The 15,235-nt window shown below is 36.2% G+C and overlaps 1 protein-coding gene across 1 annotated transcript in view; it reads right to left on the bottom strand.

Moving 5' to 3' along the window:
- LOC121411497 (protein TANC1-like) overlaps window positions 1-15,083 on the bottom strand; it is a 95,084-nt gene extending 80,001 nt beyond the window's left edge. Inside the window, 2 exon segments of the mRNA XM_041604261.1 lie at window positions 2,324-2,522; window positions 14,990-15,083. Coding sequence (XP_041460195.1) covers window positions 2,324-2,471 — 148 coding nt within the window. The 5' untranslated portion in view covers window positions 2,472-2,522; window positions 14,990-15,083.
- Window positions 15,084-15,235: the final 152 nt, after the last annotated feature.

Here is a 15,235-nt window from a genome sequence, read left to right as displayed (position 1 = left end):
CACAGCCAGTCTAGACCCATAGGGAGACTGCGTGGCAATTTGTAGGACAAATTTGAGACTCACTGGCTCCTGCCTAGTCCACCTATCTTGTCAACCCTGACATGGCATTCCCTTTCCTGTTAAATTCATGGATTTTGACACCACGCAAAATGATGCAAGCATCTTCCGATTCTACATGGACTGCTGTGTTCAAGCAGAAAATTATTGCCATAAAAGCAAACAAAATCTCCATAAGATTAATTAAGAAAAGATTAAGTGAAAGATAAATATAATTTTACACATTCCACTTCCACAATTTTCTAGAATACAAGAAATACTGTACTTTAAAGACTCAAGAAGATAACAAATTTTGTGACACAACCACTGTTGTATGAAAAATATAAATAGATTTGATATTACTGTACAAGCCTTTGAAGGTTTTGGAAAGTTATAAAAGGCTGTGGTAACGATCTCAAAATTATTCAAACAGGATCCAACAAAATGACCAGTGTTTGTACATATATTTGCTAATGAAATAAGTGAATTTGGTGAAAAAAATTGCTGAGACATGAGAAAAAGCATGGCCTTCCAGCCAGGTGTATTCAGCAAATAGATTCTTTTTTCACATAATAGATTCAGGATTTATCACACAATTATCTTCATGGATTAATGAACCAGATCTTGATCTAAATTTGAGATGGTGACATCAACCTTGATTTCAAAGACTTTCTCATGAAACCATTGTTTACACCAACTTTATTAGTTTAGCCTAAAACTTATAAATCTAAGAGGATAAAGCAAGTCCAAGAGACATTGATCAATTACAGTATTAAAGGATAAAGTGAGAATGTTTTTAAGCTAAGATGTATAAAACTGGGAAATAAGACACGGATGCAGAGACTAAAGAAAAGATAGAGAGGGAGAGTGAGAGAGTATGAGAGCTAGGTGTTAAGGGGCCATCAGGGCTTCAACGACTAACAAGCCAGACTGACTGACTCCAAGCCCGCCACCGCAAACTCAACGGTCAACAACAGGCTCCGCATTTAAACATGAAACTTGACTTCTGTATCAAGCGTGAAAATTAACAAATTCTGCAAGAACTCGCTCAAATTCTCCTCACATGCAGTCGCTGGACTGAACTTCTCTGAAGCAAAATGAGCTACTGATTGCATGCAGCACCCAATATGAGCATGAGTCATATTCGAAAGGTGTAATGTTGATTATTGTTTGGAGTGCCAGGGGCTATAACCACATATTGTACAATATACAGTACTTGATAACTTAAATTAGGCAAATGCTACAGGAAACTGAAATAAAATTGACAGTGCCCCTCAACATGGATCTTAGCGATTGATCATAGGGGCTATTTTTACAATTAATCATACATAATACGTTAAGCAAAAGACATCAGCCTAATGATCGATCACTAAGCTTTAGGTGACAAAGCCCTGAAAAGCAACACAAAAATACATAAAAAACTCCCAAACTTCATCATAATATGTTATAGATTACTTCTGTCTCACATATTTTGTAACATACATATATTTATAGTTTAAGTGTAATGTAGGAATCACAGGTAGATGTGATGGAAAGTTTCACCTTCTTCTGAAATACTTTCAGTCCATCTGCTCTCCTGTTAGTCTGTTACCGCTTCATTTCGGAGAAATAACTTCCGCATCATAGACACAGAGGGGCCTTATTTTCCTAATTACCTGTTTTTGCCATATTACATATTTACTGTACATCGATATGCCTTTTTCAACATAATACAAAGTAAAGATAAATGTCATGTAGCCTGTCTAGATTAATGACACTTTTCTGACCATTCATATCCATCTTTGGAAATGCAGTGAAACTTGTCTATCAAGGCCACCCCAGGGAAATAGACAGGTTCTTTAAAAGGAAAACAAATTTTCAGATTTGCCCCTTTATTTTTACATATTTCACATTATCTCCTCCTAACCTTGACATTTGTGGTGTAAATTATATTTTCCCATGATGTTGTGCTCAGAAGGAGGCAAGATGAAAGATGGTGAAAATTTGTGTACAAAATAAATGGAGAGTTGTCCACAAAATCAGCAATTTTGAAGCATATTTGCCAATTTGAGGATCCGCTTTAGAAGGTAGAACAAGACTTTTTAAACGTCCATAAATTGCTTATTTCATAACCAATTTTGAGGAAACTTTTTTTGAATTATCCTCTCATTTTACTCTTTCCAAGAAGACTGCTTTCTTTGGCTAATAAATACAAGTTTGACTGTACATTAATTAAGCAATTTATGGCAGATTACTACTTTTCACATCAGCCTTCTTCTATTACACTGTACATGTATTTCAAACATACCATTGAGATGCTGACAGACTGGGCAGGACTCAGTTGCAAACATACAAGTGTAGCATCGGGAGTGTCCACATGCATCCGTCAGCTTGCGCTTCTTGCTCTTGTCATAGGCCTGGTGACATGACGGGCACTGCGTTGTATCCATCTCCATGGCGATAACAATGGTGACTCAGATCACCTGCAGTCGGGCAACATCATAGTCCTTCAAGAAAAACAAAAGGAAATGGAATAACCAAACTATTAGAGATAATCATAATAGCAATACATTGGATGATATCAATGCTAATTAACAATTAAGAAAACATGAATTACTCCAAATCTTACATGGAATGGAAACAAAAATCCACAAAAGCAAAGAATTTTGTAAAAATAAGCCCTTGTAAGCCGACAAAACACAATAAATCAATTATGATAATATAAAATATAATTTTCAACACGCAGAATGTACATGTAGCCAGCCTCTGACTGAAAATATCTGTCCCATCCAATAGTAAAGTTGACGATACAATGGCACATTCCTCCTCGTTCATTTCACAATGTCAGCAAATTCAACTGTTGCATTTTTTTTTACCCATAATCATTACTTATGCCGTGCACAGCTATGCATTCATCTACAATCATTGGATTAATTCTGCTATTTTTACCCATCCCCAGTCGAGGGTTACACGGCAAAGCTCGCTATTGGGCCCAAAGTCATCTGAATAGACATTATAGAGTGGTGAGTCAGCGTGCTAACACATTCACAGATCACATCCCATCAGCTGGTTAATACATTCCCCACACTACCACATTAACCTTCTCAAACGGCACAGAGCGAGACTGAGTCAGCAAGACGAGTCTATCAAATAGATACTTCTGTGTTTCCGTCATATATGTATATATATATATATATATATATATACATAATGATAATAATAATAGTAGATGCATTTATCAGGGAGTAATTTTCCTGATATTGCATCACAATTTGCTCTACATTTTTTATGAGTGCTCCAACAAAGCAATATTTTACATAGCAGTACACTGTAGGACTGCACAGAACACAATAAAAGCATTTCTCTTACAGCCAGAAATGCTAATAAAATTTGAGAAGTGAAATTATGTCACAAATCTATGCACATACATGAAGTCTACTTTGATGCATCGTTTCATTTTTTTCGCTTTAACTGAGCAGAAGCCATACAGGCATTCACCAGAAGCATTCACAGAATAAATCCTACCTGTCTCTGTCTGGGTATCAATTTTTCCAACTTCAAGTTCAATTTGTTTATTTTCTCACCAATATAAAAACAATATAAACTAGAATTTAATTCGTCATGCGGACGAATTAGGTGGTCTGTCTTTATTCTCGGCATCATGATCACTATTACCATGTTCATGCATGTCAATATGACCTTCATGATGACAACGGAATGCTCATTATGGATGGAATACTTGTGAAAGACGGTAGATGATAAAGCACTGTGAAAAGGGTCCGGAAAATGGTCTCTTTGATGTATGCATGTGATATGAAAAAAGTGATTATAATCTGTTTTATCTTGCTAAATTTAAACTTTTATACCTTTTAATTATCATAAAGGATCATGTAAGAGGTGGCAAAAAGAAAAAAAAAATTGAAAAAAAAAATCATCTTGTTCACCCCAGGACTCGAACCTCCGCCCTCGAGAAAGCAAGTCAAATGCGTTATCCATTAAGCTACGATATTCCCCATAGAGAATACACGTAAGCAATTTTGAGAATTACAAGTCCAATTTTGCAAGTGAAATACGGGCATGATCCCGGCATCTGATCAAAAAATGAAGGGCACACTTGCGAAAGCTTAGAATCTCAGCTACAACATACTAAAAGCTTAAAGAAAACTGACAAGAAAAAATGGAGATATGGCTCACGAAATAGAGGAATGTCGAATCTGGTTTTGAGAAAAAGTCATGTCCCATAGAGATTACACGCAAAATGAGGAAAAATGACATGCCTCTTTTCATCGCTGTTTTACGCAATGATGCGTTTCTCAAAACGAATATTCATGTGTACTAAGGAGAAAGAGTACATTCTAAACTACAACATATCGAAATCTGGGCGAAAAATGATGTATATTCGAGAAGTTACAACCAAATTTGCATAAATTTGATGACGTCATTTTTGAAAAAATGAAATTTTTAGTTTAGGCGCCATTTTGATGACGTCATGATCTAATTGAGGGACAATGGTGACATGAAATCAAATTTACAACTCATACTCTATCGATATATGAAAAAAAAATTGGGGGTCAATGGACTATTTAAAGAGCTACAGTGAATTTTCAATAGGCATGTTTTTGCCCATATATGGCCTATAGTGAGAGCTCGCGCGCACACGTGCTGCAAACTTTAACGGGTGTTAATTTCGTTATTAATGATCGTAGAAGGTTGATCAAAGTATCAAATTGTTCAGAATTTTATTATCAATGCAATGATGTAAAAAAAACGGTGTTTCTGCGTTGCGTTAAGGCGTTACGCGAGGAAGCGCGCGCGCATCCGTGCGCGCGCGCAAAATTTTGAAATGCTTAAAATGACCTGAAACATACTCTCGTTTGGTCAAAAAGTGATTTTGAGCATTTTTAAATTTTGACGCGCGCGTCGTGACCTTTGATGACATGATTGGATGACCCTTGACCTGAAGTTGATGTGATGTTAATTTGATTGATTTTTGATAATTAATAATGGAAATATGATTGATAATGTGATTTTACAAAATGGCGCCTAGATGACGTCATCATAACCTGATGACCTTGAAAAGCTTATTTTGACGTGTCCATGACAGATCCTATGTATGACGAAAAAATCAGCAAAATTGATTCAGCCGATTCGGAGAAAAGTTGGCGACAAGAAAATCCGTAAAAATAAAGAAAGAAAGAAGAAAATTCTGACGAAATTAAGAGGTGATCTGTCAAAGACAGACCACCTAAATATGTACAAGAATGAAAATGACATAGAGAAAAAAAACTACTGAAAAGTTTTTTCTTTAAATAAACACAGCATCAACAATCATCAGCATAAAACAAGGGGGACAGGAGGGCAGTGGGTAAATGTAGGATTAGAATTTGTCTCACTTGGGATGAGTGCAGCACACTGTGCATAATTTTCTTGCTGAAGGATTTGAACCTGTGACCCTCTGATCTGAGGAAGACCTCCTATAAAGTGTAAAGTGCTACCATATTTTATCAAATTATTTTTTACAAATAAATTGAATTTGCGATGAGGTAATTTACTTTGAAATATCCACTTGTGTATTTGTAGGGCCATGTCTTTCTGTGGAAACTCATAATAATTGTACATGATGCACATGTTTTCCTCAACAAACCAGTTTATCTTTCTACCTATAATAGATGTATATGTAGGCCTACACGATATATTTTAAGCATCTTCAGCCTATTAAATAGGAAAAGTGCAGAATAGTAATAATAATGACAATGATATATGTATTTCCAGTAATTTTTTACAGTAAGCAATACCAAGACACAAATGCACAGTAGGCCTATTTACATATATGTGAACCCTATATCCTCGCTTCGACCAAGTTCCACCATTAAACGTGACCTCCGAGCTCCTGAACGCTCTCCCTTCTAGCAGCAACTCGGGTAACATGCATCCGCGGCCTCGTCAACAAATAAGACAAAACGCTTGCCATCCCATCTCCACTTTCATTTACCAACTAAAATAGGTTTCAGTATCAGCCTGTCTCTATGCAGTGTGTGTTCAGTCTTGTGTGATATTGATTGGATATTGCATGGACAAAGTCCCCTCTGTTTCCCTCTTTCCTCCTCTCTCATCCACTCTCTCCCTCCATACAGAACATATATTCATCATCTTGGCACTTTGGTGAATTAATATAGTACATGTAGTTTCTAATGAGGAAAATGAAAAGACAATATACATGCACATGTGGAATACCGGTGCTTTCACAATTATATCCACATACAATTACTGATTTTCATGGAGATTCTGAAAATTGTACATAGATCAAGTTCATTCTACTCTAGTTTATGATCTAATCTCTCTAATTCACATGCTTATACCTTTAAAAGTTTCTTGCACATGTAGGAACTTCTCTAGATTATGATAGGAAATATGCCTACATCATGAAAATGGGACATACAAAGGCTACATGTACATGTAACAATGAGTACAAGCACAAAGGCTCTTATGACATGGCTGTCAACAATTTCATCATGGAACAAGGTGTTAATTCCTTGATGGAACTGCGAATCAATTCAGGTAAGATTTCAGAAAGGAGAGAAACAAAATCTAATGCGCCCTCAGATTACCAGACAGGGGGACATGCTCAAGTAAACACAACAGGCACAAACATGTCTGTAACAATACAATTGTGCTTGTTTTCAGTCAAGCACCACAAAACAATAACAAAAGGAATATATTCATTATCACAAACAATCCACAGACTATGACCTCATCTGACCTCATCTGACCTTAGTTGACCTCTTGTCCTTACCCAAGGCCAGGAGTGGTATTGGGGATTTAGCCAATCCCCCAAGGGCATAAAATTTGGGGAGGTGATGACAAATTCCTCAAATTCTTTACTCAGGGTAAACAGTGCACACATTTGTATATTTGTGTAGGTGAGTTGAAATGTACACTTCCATCACATCATACTGCAACCATTTATGTGCAGACATGTACATTCTTACTAGCAGTAGAGCTCAACAGAGGAGGCAATTACAGTGGTGTATTTCCTCAATGTGTACATGCCTTCTGACAAAAAAGAGCGTACATGTACTCATGGACTATTTCAAAAGAAGGTTACAAACCACATCATATCTCATACATGTATATGTAAGCCTACATGTATATAGAGATATTCATGCACATACCTCCATAGTACATGTACATGTACATATACAATTGTAAAATTGCCATTCTTAGCGTGCCAAGGCAATGAGATAGAAAAACTAGATGCATATTTACATACACATACTATTATCCATGAAAATACCAACTTGTAAGCTTATTTTTAAATGCTTAAAATTGTCCAAATCTGCCATAATTATATTTTGGTAGCATACTTTACCAAATTTCAATCAATATTCCCAGATGATGGGAAAGCTTTTAAACATTGCCTCTGAAAAATATTCCTATATGTTTTGCAATTGTTGCAAGAGCAATTTTGTAATTCAAGCCCATTCACCTATCCATTCCATCATAACAGCACAACTGACCTGTAAAACTAATCTGCAATAAAGTATTTTTCCTCAATCCTCCAGTGGATTTAGCATGTGCACTCGTTATTCCCGATAATAATACTACTCCTCATGCGTATAAACATCCCCAGAAAGCACAGAAGATTAAGCCCAGTCTACCATCGCCATCATCATCATCATCAATGCAACATCACCTCTGCCGATTTGTTTCCTTGAGGGGAAATGGGCAATATCAATCGCTCTCTGGGTACCAGCGACACACAATCAAATTTCACGGGCACGGGAATCCTACAACCAGCTCCTTACTCCAGTGCATGTAGAGGGTGAACTGAATGGCAAGAGAGTGAGGAGGAGGGAGGAGTGATCGCAGTGAAACGTTCACAACCAAAAGGAATCGCATGAATGCCTACATGTACCTCCCTAGCTTGCCAGTCAGTCAGTGCACACGCCAGGGAACTGCCAGCTCTATGTGTTTGGCAATGTGTATGTTATGCACGCATGACAGGGGAATAAGGTTCACAGCATCTATCTATCTGAGACCCTGCGCTACAAAAGAACACTCTTCCTAACCTTTAAATTAGATATAATTAAAATATGTACTCTACATGTATTATAAGGTTTAAAAAATACATGGAGAGGATTGAATTGCGGAGATCTCATCTACATGTACATGTATAATGCTGCTTCTTCTGCAAAATTTGTATTTTTATAATTTGGCAGTATATCATATTTCTTTCAGTTGAGTTGTATTTTATAGTAGTGAGTACATTTTTCAAATACAAATTTGTATTTATAAACATTTGTTACACAGTATCCAGTTGGTACCCAAATGTAAGTCTCAATTAAAAAATATATGTACACATGCAGCCTGCCCCTGTGGCAGGTAGAATCTATACAGTGACAATATTTCTTTTGAAAATGAATATCATATTTCAACAGATTTTTTGAAACTGCGTAACATTTAATATTTATTTATTTATTTATTCATTGATATATTCATATTCCACAATCATCAAAGTACATTTCGTAATCATGTTTACAATGAAAAAAAATGCATAACATATGCAGGATTGAAACGTAGCAATGAAATGAAAAAAAGTGGAGGGGCCTACTAAAAAGCAGAGCTTGTAAAATGTAGACCCCCTATCAAAACTTTATACAAGGGTAATATGATACAAATAGAGTAAAATAATCAGCAAAATTCTATAAAATTATATAGATAATAGAAAATAAAAACATATATGAGGTCACACGCATAACCACATACATGTATGTGAGAGTAATATTATGGACTACTTAAGAAGATTGATGGGATATCATATCAAGAAAGAGAGCCACATTAATATCAATCGCCATGTTGTCTTACAACCCATGATTTACCAGATGCTATCATGTACAGTACACAGGCAATGTACAGGAACAATAACATGAACATACATAGCTACACAGTGTGAATATATTGTTTTTCAATCTATTTTTCATCACGGTTCAAGTCAGTGGCAAAATGGGCTGAAAAAAATTGAGGGGGCACAACATGGTGAATATGGGAAAAATTCTAAAAAGCAATGTGCAATCAAAGCAAGCAAGCAAAAATTTGGGCCTTTCTTGAAATGAAATTCTAATTCTGTGATATATTTTGACATAAAATTCAACAAATATTGTAATATTTCACCCTTTTCCCTAGCTTTTTTTATTTTCTTGGTCATGGAAAATTTTGGGAGGGCCAGACCCCCCTCAAAAAAAAGTTAAATCACAAAGCAAAATGATGAAAATTTGGTCTAAATCGAATAACAAATAACGAAGTTATTGAATTTTAAAGATTTGCACATTATTCCGGTGAAACAGTTTTAGGCATGTTTCATGAATATTCATTAGGTGGGCTGATGATATCATATCCCATACTTGTTCTTTTGTATTTTATTATATGAAATGTTTATTCAAAATACTTTTACAAAGAACTATTGGATTGACATAAGAAAAGGGAAAGAGGGGATATGAAATCATCAGCCCACCTACATGTAATGAATATTCATGACAATGTGCATGTAACTGTTTTCACAAGCTAACTTGATAACTGTGACCCGAGGGTCTCCCTCCCTGACCAAGCTACATGTACCCAGAATTGGTCTGTAATAATAATTGAAAGAACATTATTAAAAAGGAAGATAAATACACAGATAAACAACTAATGAATTTAAAGCAGAGAAAATAAATATAGACATGATTGATAATGTGGGTTGTGTAAATTGCTGGTATACTTGAGAGAACATGAAACCGTGTATAATAGATTATATCATCTCAATGATCGAAATTGACAATTAAATCATAAATCTTGAAATGACAGTGCATGTTTTAAAGGAAATGATTAATTCATGACATGTACATTTGTGTAGGATTAACCTGAGCTACATATGTACAAGATTTTGACAAGGGCCACACTGGAAAACTTTGTCAAAGACCAAGTACATTTATAATGTGATAAACATTAGGGTTCAATCAAATAATCTACTCCACTATATGATTTTTTTTCTTTGATTTATATGCTTCCAGTCTATTGTACAGTTTAAATTGGTATGCATGTAGTTTCAATTATTAATATATAATAATAATATAGGATATTTATATTGCGCACATATCCACCTTGTTAGGTGCTCAAGGCGCTCCTATATTACCCAGCTAAGCTAGGCATTCATAGTGCACACAGCTTCTTAAGGAATTACTTCCTACCGGTACCCATTTACCTCACCTGGGTCGAGTGCAGCACATCGTGGATCAGTTTCTTGCTGAAGGAAATTACGCCATGGCTGGGATTCGAACCCACGACCCTCTATCAATATATTGTAAAAAATAATTTTTAAAGTAATTTTCATAAGATTATCCTATATCATATTATCATATTTTTGCATTGTTCAGTTTGATAATTATTGATGAATATCAAAGAGTAAACAATTCATGTAAACTTTGTTTCTGAACTCACACTGCGCACTGTACATATTTTAGTTTTTAAATTTGATATGTGATAAATTATCATCTTGGTAATTCTTCAAGCACATAGAGGAAACCACGTATGAAAACCCCACCCTGTTTTGTCCACTGCAGCGCACGAACAAATCCATCTCCCGTTCATTCGTATGGAACCCGATGACAGAGCGAATCAATCAGAGACAACCCGGATCAGATGGCAGCGGAGAGACACGCGTAAGCCTAGGTAAAACCATGCAACGGGATCCCCTTGCGGGCTGTCAAGCTACGAGTGTCCAGGCAGTGTGGATGACACCTTCATCCAATGACCAATTTGCCAGCAAAGACGAATGCATCCCCCTCTCGTGTTGCAGCCATGCAGAACCATGGCACCGATATATCTAGAACCATTAATAACCATCCCAATAGAATTTACACAGTGCTACATTGTGACGTAGCAACGTGATGAGGGTGGGGGGATGATGGGGAAAACATGCCCGGCGTTTGCTCATGGGCACGGAACCGTGAACGGTTATCAATCTTGGATTGCTTTTGCTCGTCATTTCCCTCATATTCTATTTGACTTCAATAAGAATTCTCGTCACACGGGTGCCATTTTTACGCAATTACAATTTCAGGATGAGGGAATGCCATCCATGTGTGTTCTGTATTATCTATTGCCAATGTTTGACTCTGATTTTTAAAGCTTGGTTGCACTTTAAAAAATATAAATCATTGCTTTTTTCAATACTGTTCTGTATCAATAGGGCTTGAATGAATCCAAAGCCATGATTGGCCGTAATTGGCCCTTTCACTGGTTTGGATATTTTTGTGGTTTTTTCCCCATTTCTGCTGTAATATATAACTTTGCCCTTTTAAAAATGACATTTTTACTGACATTTAAAGCCTGCTGTATATGTATGTGTAATTTTTTATTTATTTGGTAAGGAGGTTAGGGCAATTAGATGAATATCACCAGCAGTTCATAAACAACAAATAATGTAAATAAGTAACTTCCAATCATTAAATATGAAATTCTTTTAAAAATTATGCCCATTTATCACTTTTAAATCTAAAACTCTTTTCATGAAAGTTATTAATGTAAAATAACACTAAAAATTTCATCAAAATCAGATATAAAACAAGACGCTTATGACAAACCAAACTTTTCCAATGCATATGAAATGAAGTTTTTGAATAAGCCTACGGAGCTCACGCTACATTTTCTATAAAATATTTCTCAGCAGGATTCACGCGCGACATTAGCCACTGCCGATACTGTATCGCAGAGTATCCAACAGGTCCACTACCCCCTTCAACCAAATTGAAATATATTCTGTATACCGTTGCAGGCTGTGTAGCTGACCAGAATATCTAATGAAGTCCCCTGATACTATGCGGTTTCAAACCGCCTCGATCACAAGAATCCCCGTTAAATTACGAGAACTTTTTAAGGCTAAAAAATACCCGTTAATTATTCCTGCATTCACACCGCCCCGAAACACATCCTTCGGGTTAAGTTCCCGAAGTTACGAGCATGCGCAGTGTGGTCTGATAAGCAGGCAAGGCGGGAGATTCAAAATCTCTAGCCCAGCAGCCACCCACGCCGCCGCGCCCAACGACACGCTGGGATAAAAGTTCCCGTAATTTGCTTTCACATCGCCAAAATACCTGCGACCTTGGAAATATCCCCACGAAAGTTCTCGTAATTTCGCCAAGTACCTACTATTTAGCGGGTATTTTCTTTCGGGGAGATTACGCGTAGTTTGCTTTCACATTACCAAAATACCTGGTATTTTCTGATCGGGGTAAATTTCCCGATCAGAGAATACCTGGAACTGGCGAACCTTCGAGGCGGTCTGAAACCGCTTACTGTTCCTCCTCCTTTGCTCAAATTTCACCGGGATTAGATGCAAATGCCCAAGGACAAAGGGCAAACATTCGATACTCAGACCTTTCACCAAATTAACATTTAATCGCTGATGGAAAGTCATTATCCTGTTGAGGGAGCAGCATCGGCAAATTATCTCTTTTTTTATGCATGATGATGCCACAATCGTTTTAACTCCATACCTATTATCTTAAGTCTCATAAATTCTCTTAATATTGTGTAGGTCCATCTTTCATTGCATGTTATGTTTTTATTTTGGATTGTTCGGTGACTTCAAGTTGAACCTTTCTCAAGATGGATATGTGGCTGTGTACGTTAGAAATGTAGTTTTATAAATATATTTACCAGTGAAAACAGCAATTATCATTGGTAGGGACAAACAATATCCCTTCCAATGATAGCTTCTCCCAACCCACCCCTCCTTTAATATCAAAAAAAATGTAATGATACTTGATTAGCTCACTCTACATTTTGCTTCAAAGTAAAAGCAGCATCAAGTACATTTTTACGACGACGATGATAATGATAATAATAATGATAGCATAATAGCTGGATTTACAAAGCACTTTTGTCAAAGTACATTACACTTTCATTTCAGGGCTGAAAATATATCTGCACAGAATAGAGTCAAAAGAGAATTATAGAATATATCCTCGAAGTCTATACATGTACTGATGTACATGTTCTTTCCACAACACACCTGAGATGTGAATTACTTCTTTTATGCAGCAATCATGAATTCTGGGATTTTTCACAACTCCACTGTAAAATGTGATGAAGCGGAGATCAATTATGAATCATCTATCATTTGGGTACACTCAGCAATTTGCATTGATGACATGCACCAAAGAATATATATTTGGCGTTGAATGCTACAATGGTTGCAGAAAAATAGGTTTACTGTAAAGGACCTAACTTGATGTCAGTTGTTGTTTTTTTTGTTGTTATTTTTAGGGTTTATAGAGCTATCCATCGCTCTTCAATGATTTTCAGGTTCAGATTGTTACAATATATAGGTATGTAAATTAGAATGATGCAATCAGCTGAGAATGACAAAATTGCACTACATGTACAAAAGAATGAATTATTCTAAATTTGGTTTTTACTATAAAACAGAAATAACAGCAGCAAAATGGTACATACGCGTTTTTTTATTCATGTCAGAGACAGCATTTAACAAAATTACATTTGATGTGAAAATGATTAAATTCAATTATCACCTACCATATAGGCCTACCTTGTTCATATTAACATAACCGAAAACGTCACAACATAATATACATGTATATGGTAGATGGTAGGAGTTTACTGAGAAAAATATTACAGTCGTTTCACAGTACTTTTGTCATGGGTGCTATGAGTGAATTGATACTGTTGAATTCACAACACCCATTCACTGATTTGCATAGTTGACAAGATTACACCCGTAATTAGCCCTAGCACAACATTCTTTTATACGGAGAGCTAGCGCACATATGAACAGGGTTTGACCTCCGATCAATGAAAATGTCAACACACCCCCATCCTACATGTACATGTACATACCAGTATACACATTCATGTTTGATCGTCAATTGCCCACAAAGAATGGCAGACAAAAGGGGTGATTAGAGGAATGTGACCGTGACTGATCATGGTATCACTGGTATGTGGACATGAAAAGGGCGTGAAAGGTATCAGAGGGTTCGTTCGGTTCCATCTATTCCTGGCTACGATCAAATATCAAGGTCATGAATGAACATCTCCAAACGTTCATGCCACATGTATACATGTAGGCTACAATGTACATTTGTACTTGTAGGCCTACATGTAAGCAAGTCATGTTGCATGCAACTGAAATATATACAGTGCACATGTACATGTATGTACATGGCCAACTCCATACAGTTCTAAGAAACAATGGTTAGGTTAATTACTCTGTACAATCATCAGTTTCTACAATACATTCTAGGAGATTTGACTGGCCTTTTGAATTGTTTCCATGTTTCCTGTATTATAAAAATATGCCCCCCCCCCCGAGCAAAAAGCGACCTTGTGCTAAAGTATATAAATGTAATCCATAAACAAAAACATACCTAACTCAAATTCTGAGGAAGCAAAATGTGGCGAAAATACCAGAAAAGAAAATTTCGCTATGTGCAAAGATTTTATTAATCGCTCACCTTTCACAAGTCATGATGATAAAAAGGAATGCAATCTCCAGTTTGCATTGATAATATATGAACACTTCCAGTATCAAAATAAGGTACCGGTACATATATAGGTCTATGCCATGCCTTCTCCAGTTTTATTCATGCATGTACATTGTATGTTCTACATATATGTAAATTCATGATTTCATGACATTCGCTCTGGTGACAATTGCTCCGATGAAAAATGCATGTTTTAACGCCAAACCTAAAATCTAACCTCCAAAATCCCAATTCTTATCTTTGCATTATTCTGAAACTGAATTCTGAATATTACAAAATTACAATCCCAACTCTAACCCCATGTCCTCTGAGATATTAAGACTGGAGCGAATGTCACAGGAGCAAACATCGTGTCACCAAATTTACCATTGGCCTGGTAAATTTACTGTGATGTGCATTCCACATGTAATATAGGCCCTATATAAACTCACCATTTGTCTAAAAAGTTAAGATGTCATGTGCAATCCTATTATCCACCTCTATTTATCTCGATAATTAACATGACAAACTGTATGCCATCTACAAGTGCAGGTGTACTAGCCTCTTTGATAATGGATAAACAGTCCAACTAGCATGAGATCTTTAAAACTGGTAAAAAGTAATCAATAATTTGTGTGAAAAAAGATCAGAAGATCCACCCAAGATCCCCTGAATGATTAATGCCTATATGCATGCAT

Source organism: Lytechinus variegatus, chromosome 3 (genome assembly GCF_018143015.1).
Source record: "Lytechinus variegatus isolate NC3 chromosome 3, Lvar_3.0, whole genome shotgun sequence".
Lineage (NCBI taxonomy): Eukaryota > Metazoa > Echinodermata > Echinoidea > Temnopleuroida > Toxopneustidae > Lytechinus > Lytechinus variegatus.
Note: the sequence above shows the minus strand (reverse complement) of the source record. Positions and strands in the feature narration are given on the sequence as shown.